This window comes from Marmota flaviventris, chromosome 14, assembly GCF_047511675.1.
Source record: "Marmota flaviventris isolate mMarFla1 chromosome 14, mMarFla1.hap1, whole genome shotgun sequence".
Lineage (NCBI taxonomy): Eukaryota > Metazoa > Chordata > Mammalia > Rodentia > Sciuridae > Marmota > Marmota flaviventris.
The window spans coordinates 49,995,985-50,020,935 of NC_092511.1; the positions used below are offsets into that span (position 1 = coordinate 49,995,985).

Below are 24,951 nucleotides of genomic sequence, written 5' to 3' on the forward strand. Positions count from 1 at the left end.
TATACACTTTTTTTTTTTAAAGATTGTCCTGTTTTTACAGATGAGAAAATTGGTTGTGAAGTTAGGATAGACTCAAGTTTCCAAACCTCAACTCGTTCAGCTTAAAAATCAACTTCCTCTTCAATATAAAACATTAATTTTTTTAAAAAAAATCAACTCGCTTTAGCACCTTTTGCAGGGTCTGATGATGAATACCCTCTAGTGTAATGCAGTGGAATTTTTTGCGGTTGGAGGTCCACCACATTAATAAGGCACACTGTGGCTGGAATTCCTTCCTAATGTCAGGGGCGGTACGAGCTTTTCCGACAGCAGAAGGCCTAGGTGAGCTCCCAGCGCCAGCTCTCCATAGCCGCAAAATCCTTTAGTTCTCTGTTGAATGCGTCGAAAGGAGGTGAGGTTTCTGAGCATGCGCACAGGTGAGGCGTGGGCTCTTTGGAGCATGCGCACACAAATTGGGTGCCCGGAGCAGAATCGAGCGTGCACGCAGACGCTAATGCGTTCTGGAACCTCCTCGCTGGGTCGCTCGGGGGACTGTGTCTTCAGAGCACCCACTAGATCCCTCCTTGAGCGGATTCCAAACTTGGGCTAGGAGGGCTGGTAGGTTCGTTTTTTGTAACACCATCTCTTTTTCTTGAATATATTTTTTTTTTTTTTACAAATACAAATATATTAAGTGTTCATTGTAAGATATTTAAACAACAAAGCCAGCCTCAGCAAAAGCAAGACACCAAGCAACTCAGTGAGATCCTGTCTGTAAATAATAAAATACAAAAAAGGGCTGGGGATGTGGCTCAGTGGTTGAATACTCCTGAGTCCAATCCCGGGTACCCACCCCACCCCCCCACCCCCCAAAAAGAGAGAGAGAGAGAGAGAGAAAGGAAGGAAAAGAAAGAAAAATGGGGAAAAGACTGGAGAACAAAGAGCACGTAGTTAATTACAGATAGACTTTAAGCATAAAAAGATACCTAACTTCATTTTTAATAAGAGGAATGCACATTTGAACCATACAATTTTTTTACTCATCAACTTGGCAAACATTGAAGCATTTGGCAGCCTATTCTATGTAGGAGGAAGTAGGGGCAACAGATGGTATGGTTACAGTGCGGGTAGAAGAGCAGAATGCCACCGTCCTTAGTCGTGAGGCAGGAGGATCACGAGTTCAAAGCCAGCCTCAGCAAAAGCGAGGTGCTAAGCAACTCAGTGAGACCCTCTCTCTAAATAAAATACAAAATAGGGTTGGGGATGTGTCTCAGTGGTCGAGTGCCCCCGAGTTCAATCCCTGGTAGCCCCCCTCCAAAACCAACAGCAACAACAACAAACCAGTATTTCTGCTTTTATGGAACAACCCCACTTTGAGGAATTTTTCCTACATATATACTTCCTTATATATGGAATGGTATATGCAAGAAGTTATTTTTTTCTTTTCCTTCCTTTTTTTTTTTTTTTTTTGGTACCCGGGGTTGGACTCCGGAGCATTCAACCACTGAGCCACATCCTCAGCCCTTTTTTCTATTTTATTATTTAGAGACAGGATCTCATTGAGTTGCTTGGTGCCTTGTTTTTGCTGAGGCTGGCTTTGAACTCGGGATCCCCCGCCTCAGCCTCTTAAGCTGCTGGTATTACAGGCCTGGGCCACCGCACCCAAAGAGGTTTTTTATTTTAATAGCCAAAAATTGGAAACTACCTAAGTATCCATCAGAGGACTGACTTTAAAAATGATAGTGCATCGAGCATTATGCAACTATGAAAAAGAAAGCACCTTATAGGAACAATTCCAGGATATTTGCCAAGTGAAAAAAATCTAGGTGCAGAACAGTGTATAAGGTAGGTAGGTCTTCTATGTGGAAAAAGAGAAATGAGAGTATCCATGACCCTTCCGCATAAATTCTTAAAGTAGACACAAGAAGCTAAAATTTTCATTTCCTATAGGATGGAGGGGAGGACAGATGAAGTCAAAACTTTTCAGTGTAGACCTCATTATATTTTATTATATGACTACTGCCCATTAAAAATAAATAAGACTATAGTAACTTTAAAAATGCATAAAAAGTAAAAACAGAAAAACTCCCATAATTTCTCTTTCTAAAAGCTAACTACTATTAACACATATATGGGCTGGAGTTGTGGCTCAGTAACAGAGCACTTGCCTAGCAAGTGCTGGGTTCGATTCTCAGCGTATCAATAAATAAAATAAAGGTCCATTGACAACTAAAAAAAATTTTTTAAAAATACATATATGTTCTTCCATCTTACTTGCTTTAGCATTAAAATTATTTTTTAAAATTTTAGTTATGTATATTAGTCACAAAAAATGTTTATACATAATAAAATTAATCCCTTTGAATCTCAACCTTGTATGAATGAAACTCCAAATTTCTTCTCTCCATTCTTCTATTTACAGAAAATTATAATTTTACAACCCTAAACAGATTCTCCAGAAAATGTATCATAGTAGATTTTTTTCCACCTTCTTCCAAGTACTTTTTATTTAAAGATATAGCCACATAGACTACAAATGCCTCATTTCCATCATTTTCACTTAATTGCACAAAGAATCTAGTGTCAGAAATTAACACAAAAAGGGTACAAAAAAGTTGTAACTAGGGCCTAAATATCTAATTTTTAAAAATTGGCCTCTTTAATTACCATAACATTAATAATACCTACCTAAGTTTAATATCTAACTTTATATATATATATATATATATATATATATATATATATATATATATATCACAAAAAATAAAGATAAAAATGCATAAGATATGAACTAATGTGAGATAGTGATGTTCGGTTTGAGAAAGTCAAACCAACAAAGAGTTTTTAATGAGTGTTCATTTATTGATCACTGGGAAAATACAGCCTACTGAGAATACATGGCATGCATTTGAGGGAGAAATTAACTAAATCTGTTCTGAAGCCATTCAATAGTCCTGCTGTGAAGTATGTAAGGTAGCACAGACCAGCTCTAAGGGCATGGGAGGGATGACTCAACCAGCCAGTCAAACTGCCAAATTCTTTTTTTTTTTTCTTGAAAGTATTTATTTTTTAGTTGTAGTTGGACACAATACCTTTATTTATTTTTATGCAGTGCTGAGGATCGAATCCAGGGCGCGTACATGCTAGGCGAATGCTCTACCACTGAGCCACAACCCTGGCCCCAAACTGCCAAATTCTTTTGGAACATATTTTTAATTTTAAGAATCACCAGGAAAAAAGGAAACTCGGTCTACCCCTTTATCTTAAACTAATGCTATGAAGGATGCTGTCAATCATTTGAATACCATGCCTCTCCCCAACAATTATGTTCACTTTAAATTTTAAGGCAATTCCACTCTTACAAATTCTTCCATATCAATTCATTTGCCTCAAAATTAAAAGCAGCTATGTGGATTCAGAAAAGATTAACTGATGTCAAACATTGTACTCATTAGATTCCAGAATCTACTGCTGAGGTACACTCCAACACTAGCAAATCTTTATGCCCACACTGCGAACTGCTCCCACAGATGTGTTTTAAATCACTGATACAATAAAATGATACAAATTAAATAATTCCAGTTACATTTAAAAATACAGAAAGATTAAGTTTTAAATATATTTTTAGGATACCTTACAGGAAAATTAAAAACTGTTTAATTATGTATGGCATATTTAACACAATTGCTATAACTGGATAAAATGCTGAAATGTATCCATTAACTACAGAGTTACATGCCACATATTTTCCCCAGACTTTGTAGTGGATGTTTTTTCTTAAAATGGTATCAATGTCCCCTTATGTTCAAATAATGTGGACTACTTATTATGGTTTTATGGTAGTTGGGAATAAAAAACAGAAAGCTATACCCCAATGGAATAAACATGGGACAATTTGGCATTTTGTTTCATTTTAATGAGGCAGTCTGTTTCTTTCATGACCATCTTTTCTTCATGCTTTAGGAGGAATCAGTTATGGCTTACAGTGCCGGACAAATCAAGGGTACAAACATACATCTCGGATGTGATATCTATTCAGAATCCAAGTCAGGAATCGTTCCAAGCCCAAAGCAGTATCCTCCATGAGGACATGTACCATATTTTCTCTGATCTGTATACCAGAGTGGGGTTGATCCCTTCCCTTTTATAACCTGCCAGCATTTCTTCACTATCCCAGATACGCATTGAGCCTCCCACAATCTCACCAACATTGGGCACCAGATTCAGTAAGCGGGAATCCTCAGGACATGGCTGCATGTAGACTTGATCTCCACAGGAATTCGACACAGCAAGATTGGTTCATTAATGGTGTCTGTCATCAGTCTCTCAGGAGCTTCTGGGATATCTTCTCCAAATTCATAGAAAGTCCCATCTTCTTTCTTTACATTGTGTTCTTTTAGCCACCCAATAGCATCTGAGTAGTTCATCATTTTGAAAGGCCGTTTAGGGAGTTTAAAGTTTGGGTTGAGGTCATACACTATGCTTGCTGCCGGTGATTTTAAGACTCTATCTACCACGTCACAAACCAAGTCCTCCAGTTTATTCAGGAGATCCTCAAAGGTCAGGAAAGGGCACTCAGCTTCCAAGTGAGTGTACTCAGCCAGGTGCCTTCGTGTTCTGGATTGTTCTTCTCTGTATGACTGTGCAATACAAAAAACATCTCCCAAGGATGGAAGGCAGGTCTCCAGGTACAACTGAGAGGACTGAGTCAAAAATGCCTCTTCTCCGAAATAGTCAAGCTTGAAGAGCGTAGCACCACCTTCTACCTGTGTCTGCACCAACGTTGGAGGAGTAACTTCACAGTACCCGCTATCAAAGAAGTGATCTCTGAAGCACCTGGTGATCCTGGAATGTGCTTTTAGGATTTGGGACATTTTTCTCCTCGGATCATCATGTGCCTGTTGTTCACTAGATATCGACATCAGATTCTTCATTGATTAAGTTATCTGCTCCTCCAGCAGGGGCCAACCCCATAAGTTCCAGAAGTCACAACTTAGCTCTTGGCCCCCTGGAGCCTGCTTGCCCTCTGGAGTAAGATTTAGCATTCCATATACAGCAACACTACTCTCAGTAGACAAAATTACTCCATTATAACACTGACACAACTCATCCAACAAGACACACTGAAGATAACCCGTACCATCCCGCAACACCAGGAACATTAAATTCTTCCCTTGCCTACGCAGCCTATGGACCCAGCCAAACACCTTTACTCTGGCCTCTATATCCTTTTCTAATGCATGAATCTTCACACATTGTGGCTCTGGCAGACTTGGATCATAATGGTAATCTTCTCTGCTTCTTCAAGGTTCTTTTCTCTTCGCAAATTATCTTCTGCCTCTTTCTTCTCTCGGGATTCACTCTTCATTTGCTCCCTATGCCACATTTTCCTAATGTTCTTCATCTGTGATTTAGAAATAATGTCCCACCTCTCATTTTCTTTTTGTGAATCTACATAAATGGTAGGAAATGGTTCTTTTCTTACTGTCATCAAAGCCTTTAGGCCTGTTTTAAATAGTTTCTCTTTGGTTCCATCTCCCGTGGCATTATTTCCCTCTTGGTCTGAGACATACAACTCTGCTAGCACCATCCCTGCAGTCTTCCTGGTCACCTCCAAGGACATGGTCCCAACACCGCCGCCGTCCAGTCACCCCAACATGCGCGGAAGGCTCCATAGTAGATCTTAAGCATAAAGTCCAGTAAATTTTACAGTTGTATTCATCTATGTAACCAACACCCAGGTCTAGATATAGGGCATTTATATCAACCCAGAAGATTCCTTTGTGGTTATTGCAGTCACTACTTCCCTTCTCAGAAGACACTATGCTATTCAGACTTTAATTACCATACACTGTTTGCCTGTTCTTGAACTCTGTGTAAATGAATTCATACAATGTATATCTTTTTGTGTCTGACTCCTTCACTCAACACTTTTAAGATTTATTCAGATTGCTGAATCTGTAGTGCACTCTTTTGTCACTGCATAGAATTTTGTTTTATGACTATTCTATACTTTATTTATTCATTTTTCAGTAGACAGTTTTCTCCCTAGTTTGTTGGTTGCTTGCTTGCTTGCTTGATAGATACTAGGGATTGAATCCAAAAGTACTTTACCAGTGAACTACATCCCCAGTCTTTTCTTTTCTTTTTTTTTTTTTGAGATGAGTTCTTGCTAAGTTGCTGAGGCTGGCCTCGAATATGCAATCAATCCTTCTGCCTCAGCCTCCTGAGTTGCTGAGATTATGGACATGAACTAACACACCTAGCCTGCCTTAGTTTTTTGCTAACATAAATAGAGCTGCTGTGCTATGAATAATTTGGTACATGTCTTTTTTTAATATTTTTTTTTTAGTTGTAGATGGACAAAATGACTTTATTTTTATGTGATGCTGAGGCTCGAACCCAGTGCCTCACAGGGAAGGGGCAAGCTCTCCACAGCTGAGCCAGCCCCTGTCTTTTTTTTTCCTTAAATACTCTTATTTCCCTTGACTTCATCACATGCTCCAAATTTCTGATTGGATAGTATATATAATGTTCTAAGATCAGTCCTAACTTTGTACTTATTCTTTTCCTCCAAGTTCTTAAATTCAGTAACAGTTTTTTGAAACTAATACTTAAAAGGAAGATTCTGGATCTATGACTATAACTAAGGTCATCAGTAATAAAGAGCTTTACAGAAAATTTTACAACCCTAAGCAGATTCTCCAAAAAATGTTTTCCCAATTTTATTGACTCCTTACTTATTCCGGTAATTCTTTTTCTTCAGGGACGGTTTATTTTAGTTGTGTTTGCACTGGGCAGGACAAACAGCAGCACATGCAGTCACCCGGATGCTCTCCAACCCCAGTCTCGGGCCCTTCTGTCGATTGTTCTAGTTCTCCGAATGAGCTCACTTTCCTCCTTTTCATCCTTGCTACTCAGAGTGTGGTCCCAGACTAAGCGCATCAGCGTCACCTTGGAGCTGTATTAGTTCTCTGCTGTGTAACCAGTGATCCCACCACGTAGCACTGGCTCAGGGTTTGGGGGTCAGGAATCTGGCCCAACTGAGCCAGGACTCTGCTTCCCAGTCTCTGCACAGGGCTGCAGTCAAGGTGTCCACTCCAGGTCTGTGTTGTCCTCTAAAGGCTTGACCACCTCCAACCTGGAAACAGCTGGTGGTCTGACACAAAACGGTCAGCACCCGCGCCCCGGGTCATCGACAGCTACCACCCTGATCCAGTTCTTTTACCTGCTTCTAGTCTCTTGGCTCTGCTCTTTCCTGACTTGCTTCATCTACATTTCCATCGAAACCAGCCAGATCTCTAAAAGACATAAAAAATCTGAGCATGTTGCATTCCTAACTAAAACTGCCAGATGACTTCCTCTTCTACTTAGAGTAAAATAAACTGCTGAACTATGTGTGTCCTGTGTGTTCTCTCCCCTGCCAGACTTTGATTTGGGTTTAGTCTCCTAATTTCCTTGATAAGATGTGCTCTGAATGTCCTAGCCTTTCCTGGGTCCTTGACTATGCCCAGCTCAGTTTCTCTTCAAGGTCTTTGCACTCAATTCTCTCTACCCCAGATCTTCTAAGAGTGGTTCCTTCTCTTCATTCTCTCCTGGTTGTAGAAAGTAGGCTTCATTCATTCTTAATCCCAATCACTTTATTTTCTTTATAGCATTTGTGAGATCTGAAGTTCATGTTGGTTTGCTTACTCATGTTATAGTTGCTGTGTGACTTCGAATTTTAGCAGAGGTTCTAAAGGTCAAATGTGACACAAGACTTAACAAGTACTCCTGGGACCTACCCACCCCCGTACAAGTGAGGGGTGGAGAAATTGGTTCTTCCTTCATCAGTAATCTACCCACCTATAACCCATGAAAGAGTAGAGGGTGAAGATGTGGAGGGAAGATTTCCTAGGAGACAGTTATCAGTATGCTTTGCATTTGTGCTGGAGGAAGGGGCTAATTGCATTTAAAGGAGACTTCTCAGAGGGATTAGCCTGAGGTGCAATGTGAACACCTGTAATCCAGCTGTTTGGGAGGCTAAGGTAGAAGGATCACAGGTTCCCTGAGAGCCTGAGTAATTCAGCCCCACTTTGTCTCAGAATAAAATTAAATGGGCTGAAAATGTAGCTTAACAGTAGAGCACTTGCCTACCAGGCATGAGGTCTTGGGTTCAATCCCTAGTACAAAACAAAGGAGGTGGGGAGGAAAAAAGATTGATACATATCCCTGGGAAGGGATGAATCCAGGTTTTGTGGGACCTGACACCACGCCACATTTAGCACTTTTTAAAGAACAATACAAGGTGGCACATGCCTGTAATCACAAATCAGGAGGTTGAGGTAAGAGGATCACAAGTTGGAGGTCAACCTCAGCAATTTAGCAAGGTCCCCCAGCAACGTAACATGACCTTGTCTCAAAATAAAATATAAATAAAAAGGTGATGTAGCTCAGTAGCAAAGTGCCTCTGGGTTCAAGCCCCAGCCTCCCCCCCCCAAAAGAACAATACAAAATTATTAATAAAATAAGGTTTGAAGCTGGGTGTGGGAGTGCCTTCCTATAATCCCAGCAGTTTGGGAGTCTGATGATGAGAAATGAGGCCAGGGAGGTACGGCAGGTCCAGAAGGCTTACCAGTTGGTTGTGGAGATCAGAGGTTTGAGGCAAACAACTTACCGAGGCTCTAAGCAACTTAGTGAGACCCTGTCTCAAATAAAAAATAAAAAGGGCTGGGGATGTGGCTCAGTGGCTAATTGTCCCTGGGTTCAATCCCTGGTACTGAAGGGGGGAAATGAGGTATGAATGTGAATATTTATAATAAGAAAATAAATTTAGATAATTTTAAAAGCTGACAGATACCACAAATTCAGAAAAATAACATTTTCTGAAAATGAACTGCCTGACACATTTCCATAATATTTTTTCCTGTATGTTTGTCAACATAGGCTTTAATTGCTTCTTCATATGACATCGATGGTGTACATTTATTACTGAGAGAGATTTTGTTTGACAAATGAGTACTGAATCATTCACTTACAGTTTTACATTGTCAAGTGATTAGAGGATTTTTTGCAAACCAACTGCTAAATCTATACATTTCAAACCTGTTTCTCCTCCATTGTTCAAAAGTTCCCAGCCCCAGGTGTGATAGGACATTCATATCATTATCCACCTCTGGTTCTGCACCTCTGTTTCATGACTCAGGGTGAACTGGCCCAGGAAGTGGTAGAGAGTATTCCTGGGAGCCATTCCTATAGCAGGACAGCTGGAAATCGTTTCATTATATATGGAGGTTACCCGAAATCACAAGAATATATGCCACGAATCCCAAACTGAACATGTCCCTAATTCACTTTTCTGGATTTCAAAATTGCCAAGACCATTGTAACACCATCCAATATCAAGTGCAGAGGGGTGGAGAGAAGGTCTGGTCACACCTCAGACCCCAGCTGGAGGAAGGGAGATGTTCCATTTAAAAAAAAGACTGGAAATTTAATCAGTGCACGGGGGCTGGGATTTTGAAAGCCAAAACAAGGAGAGCATCTATTTATTTATCCACAAAGTGCAGGAACCGGGAAGACATGATTCATCAAAGTGGGTTGGGAGGATATGGAGGATATGGGAAGAAAGAAGTTCCTTTCTCTTTGCATCTGTGGGATCTGGCTCATCCACAGAATTTGCCTCCATCTCTCTCAGGAGTACCAGCGCCATGAAATAGGCAACTTGTCAGCCTTCTTTACCAAGCTACCCACCATACAGTAGGTCCTCAATAAATCTTTTTCAAACAAGTGCCAGGCTCTTGAGTAACAAAGATGCATAAGCCCCAAAACCTTCCCTCAACAAACTGAGTCCAGTGGGTGCTGCAGACTGGAGAAGAAACGATTTCAACACAATGCATTAAGCATCTCCTATCCTCTGAGGGAAGGCTTCTTGGAGGACATTAGATGAGGTATGTGGGACAATCCAGAGTTTATGTGGGGCAGAGACACTGAGATGGGAGGACAAAGAGTGTAGAGAATGGTAAGAGGGATGTGATGGGAAATGAGGCCAGGGAGGTACGGCAGGTCCAGAAGGCTTACCTGTTGGTTGTGGGGAGCCATTGAAGGGTTTGGGCTAAAAATAGCATTACCAGGATCAATTGGACCAAGATAACTGATGGATCAGAGGCAAGGAGACCAGTCGGACACTCTTGACATGGTGCAGGGAGAGGTAATGTCATCCTGGCTGACCTTTGGGCTACAGGTGATGGAGAAGGAAAGGAGAAGTGATTTGGGGAAAAAAAATTAGCATGTCAAATCAGCAGGATTTGGTCATTAATTAGAGGGGAAAGAGATGGAGTGTGTGGTGGCTTCCAGATTTCAGGCTCAAGAGACTGAGGCAGTGATGACCCTCTGAGCTCAGGGCTAAGCTTATTAGAGAAAACCATTCATTTTTAGACTAGTTGTATACAATGTTTTATTTGGTCCTTTCTCTTTCTCGCCATACCACCTACCTCCTTTAAGTTTTTCTATGTTTTATTAATTCTCTATTGGGACATCTGAACAATTTTTGTAAATCCTAGCATTCCTGGAAGAAATCTCATTTGGTTGTGGTGTATAACTGCTGAATTTAGTTTGTTAATGCTTTGTTGAGAATTTTTGTATCAATATTCACAAAGGATATTGGTCTTTAGTTTTTGTATAGTGTCCTTGTCTAACTTTTGTATCAGGGTTATGCCAGTCCTATAGATCAATTAGAAAATATTCCCTCACCGGGTGCAGTGACTCCCAGCAACTCAGGAGCTGAAGGCAGGAGGATTTCGAGTTCAAAGCCAGCCTCAGCAGATTAATGAGGTACTTAGACTCAGCCAGATCCTGTCTCTAAATAAAATATTCAAAATGGCTGGGATATGGCTCAGTGGTTAAGTACCCCTGAGTTCAATTCCTGGTACCAAAAAAGAAAGAAAAAATATTCCCTCTTCAATATTTGGGAAGAGTTTGAAAAAGATTAGCGTTAGTTCTTTAAATGTTTGGTAGAGTTCCCAAATGACTTTATGTCACCTAGGGCTTTTATTTATGGGGAAGTTTTTGATAATTGACCCAAATCTCATTATAGGTCTGTTTAGATTTTCTATTTCTTTCTGTTTTAGTCTTGATAGGTTTTGTGTTTTTCAGAATACTTTCATTTTATTATTTAGGTTATTCAATTTTTAGCATATAGTGGTTGGTTCATAGTATATTCTTTTGTAATCCATTTACATTTCTGCTAAATCAATTATAATGTCCCACCACAAATAATATTTGTAGCAAACATCTCTGTGTCAGGAATGCTTTGTTGGAGCCTGGAGATCTATCTCTGAGTGAGACCCCATGACCACACAGATCTTACAATCCAGTGCATTTAAAATGTGATTTAGAGACCAAAGTTGTATAACACTCCATTTTCCAGAATTATGTTAACCATACATAAATTTAAGATATTGATTCCCTAAGCACATTCAGTGAAAGCCCTTATGATTCAGTGTAACCAATCGTACGAGTTGTTTCTATTATGTATTTGTTACAGGTCTCCCATCTCCCAATGTTTCTGGTAAATCTTGGAGACAGAACCAACTTGCAGACTCAAACTCAGGCCTGAGGAGTTTGGCCTTATTTTCCTGTGTGTTGAGTTCTAATATCACATAGTAAAGGGCATGGAATGTTTTTTTTTAATATACGTATATACCTTTGTAGCCACTAGTAGATCAATATAAAATTTTTCCATCTTCTCACAAACAGCCTAATACATGTCTATGACATGGGAGCAGATTTGGACTATTAACATCATTCTGGCACCATGGAGAGTAAGGAAACAGGCTCTGAATTTTTATCTGGGTGCTTTGGCTGGAGGAGTAGTCCAGGAATTTTGCTGTAAGGAGTGGCTCTGATGTTCACGTATTCTGCAAAATTGGCCTTGAGGGCTGGGATTGTGGCTCAGCGGTAGAGTTGCTTGCCTAGCACGCTCGGGGCCCTGGGTTCGATCCTCAGTACCACATAAAAATAAGTGAATGAAATAAAGGTATGGGTCCAACTACAACTAAAAAAAAATAAAATAAAATATTTTAAAAATTGGCCTTGAACACTCCAACAAATTTGAGTTGTGTTTACACACACACACACACACTCAATTTTATGGAGCATTCAAGTGCTGATTGCTAGAGCATCCAGAGATAAAGAAGCTGCAGATCATGCCCTTCTGGAATACAGCACGTGTGACTGTAGTCCAAAGACCTCCACCCCTACTGTGGTTTGAATGTGTACCCTCTAAAACTGATATTAGAAACATAATCCCCAGTGTGACAGAGTTGGGAGGTGTCTGGGAGCACCTTCCTGTGCTGTTTTAAAATGAGCCTGGGGGTTGAGTTTGCTCTTCGGCTATGTGAGCACATGACATTTCTTCCCTACAGAGGACCAGCATTCAAGTCACCATCTTGGAAGCAGAGAGATGGGACCCTTAATTGCCGACACCTTGATCTTCAGCTTCCCAACTTCCAGAGCAGTAGGAAATACATTTCTTTTCATCATAATTACCAGAGTCGGCTTGGGAGGATCAGACAGGAGGATTGTCAGTTCAAAGCCATACTCGGTAATTTATTGAGACCCTAAGTAAAATATACAAAAGGGATAGGGATGTGGCTGAGTGGTTAAGGGTCCCTAGGTTCAAACCCTGGTACAAAAAAACAAATTATCCAGTCTGATATTATATTAGATATTAAAATAGCTGCCCTATTCTTTTTTATCTTCCTTCTCAGAAAGTCCTACTTCCATCCTTTCCTTCCTTGCCATGGTGTCACTTTCTCTTACCTGAAGTTAGGTCAGGGCCAGGGTTCATCTTCACTCTGATCATCTTGTTCTACTCCTGTTGCCTCAAGCCATAGCCTTCAGAGCTGCCAATTTTCTTGTGTATCCAGGAAGTAGATCCAGAGAGATGGGATTGGAAGAATATGGGCTATTCAGGCTGGAGAGAGCACCATTAGAGATAGGGTTCATTACTGACCTTGAGGATATGGAAGGGATTTGTAAGAAGAAAGTGGGCCAGTTGCTCCAGTCGGTGAACAAGCAATAAGAGCGTCAGGCTTAGGTTAGGAATGGAAATACAGTGTTTGGAGACTAGGAAGAAAATCTTTGTCCGACGTATGGTCAAGACAGTGAATGTGGTCTCCATGCTGGACCTCTCGGAGGAGAACACAGACAAGCAGCACCTCGAAGGAGAGTTGAGTGGTTCCCCTGATGCCAGGCAATGGTCTCTAACTCAGCAGTTCCATGATTCTGTGATGTCACTGAAGAGAGAAGAAATGGAAGCTGGGCTTGGCTCCAGCTGCTCCAGTTCCTCTCCCCTCTGGATTCAGATAATTTTTGGGGTGAGGGGAGATGAGCTGAGTGATCAACAGGTCCCAGCTCAGTCTCCCCTCTGTCCACCTCAGCCCCCACCACATTTATGGAGAGAAACTAGCCAGTGTGAGTCACACCACCAACACAAGCAGAGTGTCTTTTATGAAGCTCAGCTGATCAAAAGAACAACAATGAAAGCAGCCTTTTTTTTCCCTTCTGTTTCTAGAAAACTTAAAGAACAAAAGAACTACATTCAAACTGAGCTGGAGAAGGCTTTGGGGAATCTATGGTTGTGAAAGTGGACATATCGTCTGGCAACCGTATTAGCTTTGAGGCCACAGCATTCACTTTCTTCATCATCCTTCTAATTTGCCTCATTTGCATCCTCCTTTTATTGGTGGTTTTTTTATATAAATGGTATAAATCCATGTTGATAAGTTGGGATCAGATTTCAAATCACACTAGCATATGTATCTAGAAATGATATAAAACAAAATAGAAGAAGTAATGCTGCAGTTATGTTTGTTTTCCTTTTAAGGGTTTTTAGAAATGCTAATTTCCTATTAAAGTGAAATTCCCAAGCCAGAATCAGGGTCATTTTTCCTTTTCTGAATTTTTTGCTTATTTGTTTTCAGTTTTCAAGGCAAGAGAGAAGAGACAGAAAAAATTCCTTGCTCAGATGCTAACGGAGGTGAAGAGTGTTCGCCTGCTAATGTGGAGAATAATACAGGAGGCCAAGAAAAGTCTGTACCTGAGGATGTGGTAGAAAGTCATTTTTGTAGATGATAATGTAGACTAGGGTGCATGGATTTTTAAAACCCTGCTGGTTGATTTTTCCAGGGTCATAATGGAAATCATGGGCATGAATGCACCAGTGAGGCACAGCATTCTTGTCCAGAGACGGAATAAGGAAGCGGTGGCCACATCCTTAGAAAACAGAGAGGACATGGAGGCACAGGAGGGAGACAAAATGAAAAAGAAGCAAGTGTCTGGGAATGCTGGAGAAACTGATCAAGAGGTGATGTACTTTTTCTACTCCTAAGGTTTAGCTTTAGTTTGAAGAGATGGAAAATTACTCAGGCAGGTATAATAACAAAGGATGGCATCTCTTGTAACTTTGGTTTGTACCTGGAATGAGTCCAGTGTCTAGTCATTTAAACCATTCTCCTAAACTCTCATTTCATATTAGTAAAACCAGTTGCATATGCCAAGCCTAGAAGTGCGCTCATTCTTCAGTCTCACCTCCCCCACCCAGGTACTAGTCATTTAAACCATTCTCCTAAACTCTCATTTCATATTAGTAAAACCAGTTGCATATGCCAAGCCTAGAAGTGCGCTCATTCTTCAGTCTCACCTCCCCCACCCAGGTACTGCGGACTGAACCCACAGGTGCTTTGCCACTGAGCTACATCTCTAGCTGTTTTTATTTTATTTTTTTTAAAGAGAGAGAGAATTTTTTAATATTTATTTTTTAGTTCTCAGCGGACACAACATCTTTGTATGTGGTGCTGAGGATCGAACCCGGGCCTCACGCATGCCAAGCGAGCGCGCTACCGCTTGAGCCACATCCCCAGCCCCGTTTTTATTTTATTTTGAGACAGGGTCTTGCTAAGTTGCCCAGGCTGATCTTGTGCTTGCAATCCTCCTACCTCAGTCTCCTGGGTATCTGGGATTATAATAAGCATGGGGCACTGTGCCCAGCTCATTCTTTATTCTTACATTTGTGTTTTTGTTCATAATTCCCTTTCATTTTCTTTTATTTTTAGGCTCCTAGGATTTTATAGCTATAAGAAATCTTGTAGGTCATCTAGGGATCCAAGGTTCTTGTGTTACAAATGAAAATATGAGACAAAGGGCAACCCCCATTGGGTCCTTTCTCACCCTGCAGGAGTTCTATCTCTTTTCTTCTCACTTGACTAAATCCTACTCTTTTACACTAAAAAAAAAAAAAAGCAAAACAAAAACCCCACCACCACACAACAAAAAATGAACAAATTATTCACCTCCCCACTGTGGCCAAACCCAGGACCAGCTCCTGTGGCCCTGCTCTAATTCTGAGCTCTATCCCCAGCAGCATAGAGATTGCCAGACCTTTGATAAGCTCATATTCAGGACCCCAAATGACAATAGGCACATGCTTTCCCATCACATGACTGTGGCTCCTGGGTGTTTTATAGAGAGAGTAATACATGTTATCAAATAATTTTGTGTCAATGTAGATTTTTACAACCACAGAAATATAAAAATGTGATCATGATGGATTATTGTTGCTTTCTTTTTTATTAATCAATTTATTTATTTATTCTAATTAGTTGTGTATGACAGCAGAATGCATTTTGATTCATTGTACACAATTGCAGCACAACTTTTCATTTTTCTGGTTGTACACAATACAGTGTCACACATGTACCTAGGGTAATGATGTCCATCTCGTTCCACCATCTTTTTTTTTAATAATTTTTAAAAAATATTTATTTTTTATCTATAGTTGGACACAATATCTTTATTTTATTGATCTATTTGGTATGTGGTGCTGAGGATTGAACCCAGGGACCCGCACGTGCGAGGAGAGCACTCTACGGCTGAGCCACAATCCCAGCCTCCATCGGTTTGTTTGTTTTTTTTTTAATACCTTGATCTTACTTACTTATTTATTTATTGTGTGGTGCTGAGGATCAAACCCAGGACCTCGCCTGTGCTAGGCAAGCACTCTACCACTGAGCCATAACCCCAGCCCCCATCTTTTTTTTAATATTTATTTTTTAGTTGTAGTTGAACACAATACCTTTATTTATTTATTTATTTATTTATTTGATATGTGGTGCTGAAGATCGAACCCAGGGTCCCGCACGTGTGAGGTGAGCACTCTACAGCTGAGCCACAACCCCAGCCCCTCATTCTACCATCTTTCCTGCCCTCATTCCCCTCCCCTTTGCCCAAAATTCCTCCATTTTTTCCATGTCCCCCCATTATGGATCAGCATCCACTTATACACATTCACTCAACAAATATATGAAAAAATGTTCAACATCTCTAGTAATTAGAGAAATGCAAATCAAAACTACTCTAAGATTTCATCTCATGCCAGTCAGAATGTCAGTTATCAAGAATACAGACAACAATGAGTATTGGCGAGGATGTGGGGGGAAAGGTACACTCATACATTGCTGGTGGGACTGTAAATTGGTGTAACCAATCTGGAAAGCAGTGTGGAGATTCCTAAGAAAACTTGGAATGGAACCACCATTTGACCCTCTCCTCAGTCTATACCCAAAGGACTTTAAAACAGCATATTACAGTGATGCAGCCACATCAATGTTTATAGCAGTTCAATTCACAATAGCTAAACTGTGGAAGCAATCTAGATGCCCTTCAATAGATGAATGGATAAATAAACTGTGATATATATACACAATGGAATATTATTCAATACTGTTGCTTTCTTACATCATTTAGAAATACCTTTTCTGTGTCTCATTCACAATGTACATAGAACCTATATTTTTAAAAGCAGGACTTGTCATGTTCATAAATTGATCACTTATACTACTTGTGCCATTTCTCTGTAGGGTGAAAAGTTGAAGATAACACACCTACCTCTCAATAGAGTTTCTTCAGATGTTGAAAACTCAAAAAGACCTTTAAAAGGAGTGACATTTTCTAGGGAAGTAATTGTCGTGGATCTTGGTAATGAATACTCTGCACCTCGAAGTTACACTCGAGAACATAAAGAGAGAAAATGAAGCTCAAAAAAAGCTGAGAATGAAAAAAATATAATCTTTGACTAACATTGAAATGACTGAGTGTACCAAGTCATGTTGAAACAACAAAATAATGGGAATTAAGCAAATACAGATATTATTTTACCTTTGTGTAGAAAGAAGTGTGAGCCACATACAGAATTCTGTAAGTAAAATCCTTAGGCTTGAATATAATTTTCCAAAGACTCAACTCTGCGTTCAATAAACAAATTGTATTAAGCATTCTTAAAACTGTGCCTACTCAAACACTGTCCTAACATGTGAATAAAGTTTTTTATGTTTGTGCAGATGTCTGTTAGGTAAATCATATTGAAGGAGTACTTTTTTTTTTTCCTACCAGGATTAAACCCAGGGGTGTTTAAGCTCTGAACCACATCCCTGCCCTTTTTTATTTTTTTATATTGAGAACAGGGTCTTGCTAAGTTGCTTAGGGCCTTGCTAAGTTGCTGAGGCTGGTGTTGAACTTGCTGTCCTCCTGCCTCAATGCCTGAGCCGCTGGTATTACAGGTGTTTGCCACCGCACTGGGCTGAAGGAACACTTTTAAGGAAATACCTGTTCTAGTATTCCTATGATCCCAGGTATTCATGACCAAGTAACATTGCAGATGTTGTTATGGAAGCTTCCAAAAACGAGGGTAGGTTCTCTTTTTTTTAATATTTATTTCTTAGTTGTACACAATACCTTTATTTTGTTTATTTATTTTTATGTGGTGCTGGGGATCGAACCCAGGGCCTCACATGTGCTAGGAGAGCACTCTACCATTGAGCCACAACCCCAGCCCCAAGGGTAGGTTCTTTTACTGTGTAATACCTATTGAATTCATTCCTGAAACCTTTCTTGTATTAACAGCTGCTTTTTAAGATTGGTCCAAAAAACAAATTACTATCAACAACAAAACATCCTATTATTTCAAAGAAGTCCTGAGATGATACTATTCTTGATTTCAGTAGTTTAAAATGTATTGTCCATATGTGGAATATGATAGTTCAGACCTGTATGACATCATTCAATCCACTGCAGTAAACATTTGTGTTTGTGAAATATATAAGGGGCTATGAGATAAATAAAAAGCAGGAAAGTTAGCCCTTGATTTAGGGCATAGCATATTGTCATATATATGGCATATGACCAATAAATGTTTGTTGAATGATTTGGAGCATATGTGATAAAATAATTTAGAATGTGTGACTAATGCCAGATTGGTCTTCCTTAAATGGGAAGAAGTCCCTGTGGATGGGACTATTCCTCTGAGAGGAGGAGGAGTGACCTAATCAAATGGGAGGATTAGCTTATCAAAGCAAATGTAAACCAAGACAGAGAGATGAAGGTGTATGTGGAGTTTGGTGGTGGACACCAATAGCCAGAGCTGAAGGTTAGTGTCAAGAAGAGTTGAGAGTAACAGTGAGGACTAGTGAGAAACAGGAAGGTTCCTGTTAGGATTCCAGGGTTGGTTCAGGTATGGGGGAGAATGGATTAAAGCAATCTGGATTGTGGGTGAGGAGGATCTCCAGAAATATTCTGGGTTGCTGAGTCCTCGGCAAGGATTTTAAAATTTTTTCACCTGATGATAATAAAATTATTATTATGGTTAAATGTACATATAATTTGCCATCTTAAGCATTTTAAGTGTACAGTTCAGTAGCAATAGATATATTCACATTGTGCAACCATCATTACTATCCATCCACAGATCTCTTTTCGTCTTGCAGAAGTGGAACTCTGAGCCCTGACACTAACCCCCTGGCAGCCAGGATGCTGCTTTGTCTCTCAGAATTTGACTACTTTAGGTGCCTCGTATAAGTAAAGTCAGATATACGTGTCCTTTTGGTTCTGGCTTATTTCACTCATCACAATGTCATCAAGATTCATTCATGTTATCAGAATTTTCTTCCCTTTTAAGCCTGAATAATATTCCACTTGTACGTCTTTCATATTTTATTTATCCCTTCACAAATGAATATTTGCAATTTTAATCTAAGAAAGTTCAGATTTACCCAGGTAACTATTTTAAGCTGTGTGTTTCATGGTTTCATTGCCCATATGTGCCTCTGTATTTAGGAAACCAAGTTACTTTGTCCTAAGCTGATAACAGAGGAAGAAGAATTAATACCCAAATCGTGTGCCTATGTGAAGGGTTAGCCAATTCCCTGGTGCTGACTGTACTAACCAAGGTATCGTGAAAGTTCCAGTTGAGGCAAATGGTGAGAAAAGTGGCCATCAGTTCCTGTAGTAGCATAGGCACAGAGAATTCCAGAAAACCACTGAGATTATAGTGTGGTCCGCGGAACAGCATCTGACATTAAATGTTCATTGAATTTTATTGGTTTTGAGCTGTTGTTTTCATTTGATTTGTAAACTTGTTTTGCATCAAATGAAAGCTTCAAGAGCCAATGGCCAGTTTTGTGTTTCTACATGGTTTTATGTAACACAGTGATAAATTGAAGGCAATAATGGTTGGCGGGGGTATTGCTCGAGAACTTTCCTCTAGAGTTAGGTTATTGAAGAGGAGCATAAGGAGTCATAAGTGGAGATGACTATAATGACAATGCAAATCTGAAGGATTTGGATCTGGAATCTAGTGGACAGAGTGCAGTGAGAATTTGAAGAATTCTTGGTTTAATGTGGAAAAAAAACAGAGGAGGACACAAAGGCAGCTCCTGAGCTTGGATACTTCTCAGAGATGGGAAAGTCCAGATGCTGTGTCCTTTTAGCACTCAGTCTTGGAGGACTCCTTGTATAATTTCCTCACATTCTGTTGGTTAGAAGAAAACCACCAGGTTTAGTCTGCATTCAAGGGCAAGAAATTTTCATTTCTGTAGCTGTCCTTGTAAAAGACCATGAGCTCACATCAACACATCCAATTTCAGTCCAGTAGGATTTATTGTAGCTTCACCTCCTTTGTTTCTGTAACTGTGTTCCTCAGCATTGAGAAATCTGGCTTCTGTTATGTTCTACTTATTTGCTTATTTAGTTGCCTGAATGTTAAGAAAGGCTTTTAAAAAAGCCACAAAAGGATGATTTTCTTATTTTATGAAGAAATGCTTCAAAACATTCAGATGCATAAGGAATTTTTTTCCTTCAAGCATTACCTACTTTTAAAATGGACAAAGTGAAAAATTGTGCTCTATATGTGTAATAAGAATTGTAATGCATTCCACTGTCATGCATAAATAAAAAAATTAATAAAAATAAAATGGGCAAAGGTATAGGGAGAAAAACAAATGGCCAAGACACCTGGAGCTGGGCTTGTAACTCCATGGTAGAGCACTTGGCTAGCAGGTGCAAGGCCCTGGTTTCAATACCCAGCACTGAAAAAAAAAAAGAGAGAAAACTTTAAATGCTCATTCTGATTTATTAATTAAAGCTAAATTAAAACATGATTTTTTAATCTATCAAACTGTCAAATATCAGAAAGATGGATGATACTGGTAAAGGGAGAAAAATGGGGAAAGGCATTCTTATGAGATATATCTCAGTATAATTTGGTAAAGGATAATTGGGGCATTTATCAAAATTAAAAGTGAATGAATGCAGGGTCTAGGGTTGTGGCTCAGTGGCAGAGTGCTTGCCTAGCACATGTGAAGCACTGAGTTCGATCCTCAGTACCACATAAAAATAACAAAGATATTGAGTCCATGCATAACTAAAAAAATATTTTTTAAAAAAGCCTATGCACCTTTGGACCCAGAGTCCCTCTGCCTGGAATGACCCTATGATATACTTGCAAACCTATACTGATGTCTAAACCTGCTTACTTCCACCAGAGCAAGGCTCAGGGAAAAAGAGAGGGAGCGTGCAAGCATGAGTATGTTTTAGTGCTAGCAAGAAGACATCCGTCACTGGGTGTGGTGGCACATGCCTAGAATCGGGAGACTGAGGCAGGGGGATTGCGAGTTCAAAGCTAGCCTCAGCAATTTATCGAGGCCCTAAGCAATTTAGTGAGACCCTGTTTCAAAATAAAAAGGGCTAGGGATGTGGCTCAATGGTTGAGTATTCCTGGGTTCAATCTCCAGTATCAAAAAAAAAAAAAAAAAAGACAGTAGTCTTTTGGTAACTTTGATAACTAAACATTCCATCGCTGTTGCTTTATTCTATTCATTGGAAGCAAGTTGGGAGGTCCAGCCCACACTCAAGGGGAGGGAATTATGCAGGGACATGAATACTAGGAGACAGGGAAAGGTGAGTGTCATCTAAGAGGCTGCCTTCCACAGAGACTTGGGAGGGTGCTGCCCCATGTAACTGGGGAAAGCAAACATAAATCCTCTCTGGGTGTACTTCAGCAAAAGTTAAGAACCATCATCAGGTACTGCCTGTTGAAGATACTCTCTGATTTCAGAGCTATTAAAGTGTATGTGCTATTAAAAAGGAACTTAATAAGCTTTAATTTTAACTTTATACCCTTTCTATTGTATGTTAAACAAAATAAATAAAGTATCTGTGCTATATGGTCCTGACAGAGGGAAGAGTGACTCTCTGGGATATCAGCAAGGTTTTGAAGAAGAAAAATTTGAGCAAAGCCTGGGTGACGGAGGCAAGGGTAAACAGGGCTCACCAGGCAGAGGGTCCTGGATGTGGGAGGGCACAGGTGCACTGGAGAGCTCCAGAGCTGTCTTCTCAGCATGGTGCCAGCAATGGAACAGCTCTAGATGTGGGGCAGGGAAGGCAGGCTGGGCCAGACCTGGAGTGAGCCTTGCTAAGGGGTGGATGGGACATGTCATTGAAGAATGTAAAAGTACAGCAATTAGGAAGAACTGTAGGGAAAAGAGACTATCAGGGACAGAGGACCATTAGGAAGACCTTACAAAGATACAAGCAACAAAAGGTGATAACCAGAAGCAAAATAAGTTGGGGTGAGACAAAGAAGAATGACTTGAGGAATACGTAGGAGACTAAACAGGAGGTCCAGTCAGCTGGGAGGGATGAACAAGTGGGCTCAGAGCCCAGCTGGGTGTGAGCCCAGCCTGCTGCATGGATGGTGCTGCCTCTAGTTGTGCAGGAGCTCTGGGGAGGAGGGAGGGCAGAGTCACTGCCCATCCCAGCCTCGGGTGACTCTGGATGGTGACTCTGGATGAGGTCTACTGAGGGAACACGGGACACAACCAGGAAGAGGAGTAGGTTTAGGAAAGTGGCCCTGAGCAGAAATTGCAAGTTGTTCTCCAAATATCCACTTGACCTTTTTTCTTGTGAGCAACTGCTCCCTTCACATTGGGAGTTAGCCACCTGTGACTAAGTCCTGACCAATGAGGAGAGTGTAGAAGTGATGATTGCAAGGTCTGAGTCAGGCTCTTAAAAGGAATGAAGTGTGCTTGCCTTTTATCTTTCCCTCTTCCTATAGGGCAGAACATAGAAGTAGTTTTGAGCCGTCTTTGATAAGGCAGATGAGTGTAGTATCTCAGAAATGGAGAAGCAACAAGGTGCAGTCTGGGAGCCAAACACACTGGTCCTAAGCCACTATCCTAGACTATCATGTGAGGGAGAAATAAACTTGTCACTTGTTTAAGTCACTTTGGGGGGACTGAGGTCGGGGTGACAGAGAATCTCTTGTTATAAAAGCCTAGTCTGTATTCTTTTAGAAGATGCTATATAAGAAGTGGATAAGTGGGGTGGGAAGTGATAGAAGATAATGTGCCTGTCATATCTCCTGGCAGGATGCACAATTGAGGGAGGATCTCAGTTGCTGTACTCTGAGTTCATTCCCAGGGTGCTCTTAACCAGTGAGGGAGCCTGGCAAGGGTGCTAAGGTGGACCCATTCCTGAAGATTCCTGCCCTTCGGTGGGCAACACTGGCTCTAGGAATCACCTTTGCCTTGACCAGGAAGTCTAAGCTGAAAGTGTCAAGTTAGGAGTTTGGAGTTTGGTGATGGTTGGTGAATTAAAATAAAAGTGATCATCCTGGGAGGGTGAGGATAAAGGACGTTTATTATGAGCTTCCTAGAGGCCAGGAGAAGTTCTAAGAGGAAAAGGTAATATGATTCCTTGAACTTCCTATTACCTATGTGACTGGGTGTCAGACAGAGTTGCCTCCAATATGCTTGCTTCTTTTCTCTCTTCCTTCTTTCCTTTCCTTTTTCTCCTTCCCTCCCTCCCTCAATACCTCCCTTCCTTCTTTCCTCCCTTTTTTTTTTTTTTACTTCTTTCTTTTTTCCTGGTTTTCTTTTTTTGCAGTATTGGGGATTGAGCCCAGGGGCTCCCACCACTGAGTTATATCCCCAACCCTTTTTATTATAAGACAGGGTGTCCTCAAACTTCTGAGTCTCCTGCCTCAGTCTCCTAAGTAGCTACGATTATAGGTGTGCACCACCACATCTGGCAAGAACACTAAATTTTTACAGAAACGACAAAACAAGGAAAAATAACTTTCAGTTATTTTCTGGTGGTAAAGCTTGTTAACATAAGGTCATCTGGTGCCATCTCTAGGTTAGTAAGTGTCCAAAGTTGTCTTGAGTGGTTAGCTGTTCTCCCACGTAGAAGGGGCACAGAATTTCTTTTGTCTTTGTCAATCCTGCTTTTAGAACAATAGAGGAAGGGCAGAGAGCTTTGTGCATGTCAGTTTCTTCTGTCTTTTGCTCAACAATCCTTCATATTTTGGGGAGGTAGGTCTGGTCTCCCACAGTTAACTAGCAGCAGAATCTAATCCTCATACAGATAGTTAACACTATTCGCATTTTACATATGATGAAGTACAAAAGTGAAGGAGTTTACCTAAACTTGCTCAGTAAGTGGTAGAGCCAAGATTAGGACGCAAGCATTGGGACGCAAGCATTGGGATTGGTCGCTGCCAATGTGCTCCACCAGTGTCACAGGAGACTTCACCATGTTTACTGCACGGATGGTACAGAAAGCCTTCACACTGGCTTTCTACAATTCCTACGCTATTCACATTCCATCTTCAAAATGTCCTCATTAGTGTCTCCTTGCCAGTTCTGCTTTGTGAACATCTTATTTTCCACTTGGTTCCTTTTGTAACTTGCACATCTTTGCTGATGCTGCTCTTGGGTCTGGAATGATCTCTCACAGCTTTGCCTACTGAAATTCTATCCATTCATCAAGGCCTAGTTCTTCTTTCATATCCCTTCAACGAATATCATCTATGTTTATGAACTGATGTATTTATTCCACCAATATTTATTGAAATCTGCTCTGTGTTAGGTACGGGGGATTCTAGCATGTGCAAAACAGATGAACTGTTGCAAACTACTGTACTTCTCTTTGTGTTTGCTAACAGGAGTAACTTTCAAACTTTAAGGGTTTTTTTGTTTGTTTTTGTTTTTGTTTGGGGTATTGGGGATTGAACTCTGGAGCACTCAACCACTGATCTACAGCCCCAGCCCTTTTCTGTCTTTCATTAAAGACAGGGTCTCACTGAGTTGCTTAGTGCCTTGCTTTTGCTGAGGCTAGCTTTGAACTCGCAATCATCCTGCCTCAGCCTCCCAAGCCACTGGGATTACAGGTATGTGCCACCGCGCCTGGCTTGCTTTTAAAGTTAAAAGAAAAAAAATCTTACCACAAGACATCACACTGAACACACCCATACACAACAATTTAAAGAAACAATATTGACCTTAACCATATGAAATCACTCTGATAAATTCTATGTCATTGGGGCTGGGGTTGTGGCTCAGTGGTAGGGCGCTTGCCTAGCATGTGTGAGGCATTGGGTTTGATTCTCAGCACCACATATAAATAAATAAAGGTCAATCAACAACTAATAAAATATTTTTTTTAATTCTATGTCATTAAGATAAAAATGATGGTTGATACCTCCTAAAAGATTTTACAGCCTATAAATAGGTTCAAACACCTAAGTTTAAGAAATGTTCATTCCTTTATTCATCCAGTCATCCAAACAGATTTCCTCTGCGTTGGACACAGCTCTGGAAC

The 24,951-nt window shown here is 40.4% G+C and overlaps 1 protein-coding gene and 1 pseudogene across 1 annotated transcript; one reads left to right on the forward strand and one right to left on the reverse strand.

Moving 5' to 3' along the window:
* Window positions 1–3,789: 3,789 nt before the first annotated feature.
* Window positions 3,790–5,602, reverse strand: LOC114092045 (asparagine--tRNA ligase, cytoplasmic pseudogene; annotated as a pseudogene).
* Window positions 5,603–14,155: 8,553 nt separating this feature from the next.
* Window positions 14,156–17,051, forward strand: C14H2orf74 (chromosome 14 C2orf74 homolog). The gene is made up of 2 exons (XM_027934538.2): window positions 14,156–14,326; window positions 16,878–17,051. The coding sequence occupies exons 1-2, from the start codon at window positions 14,156–14,158 to the stop codon at window positions 17,049–17,051; spliced, it is 345 nt and encodes a 114-aa protein (XP_027790339.2).
* Window positions 17,052–24,951: the final 7,900 nt, after the last annotated feature.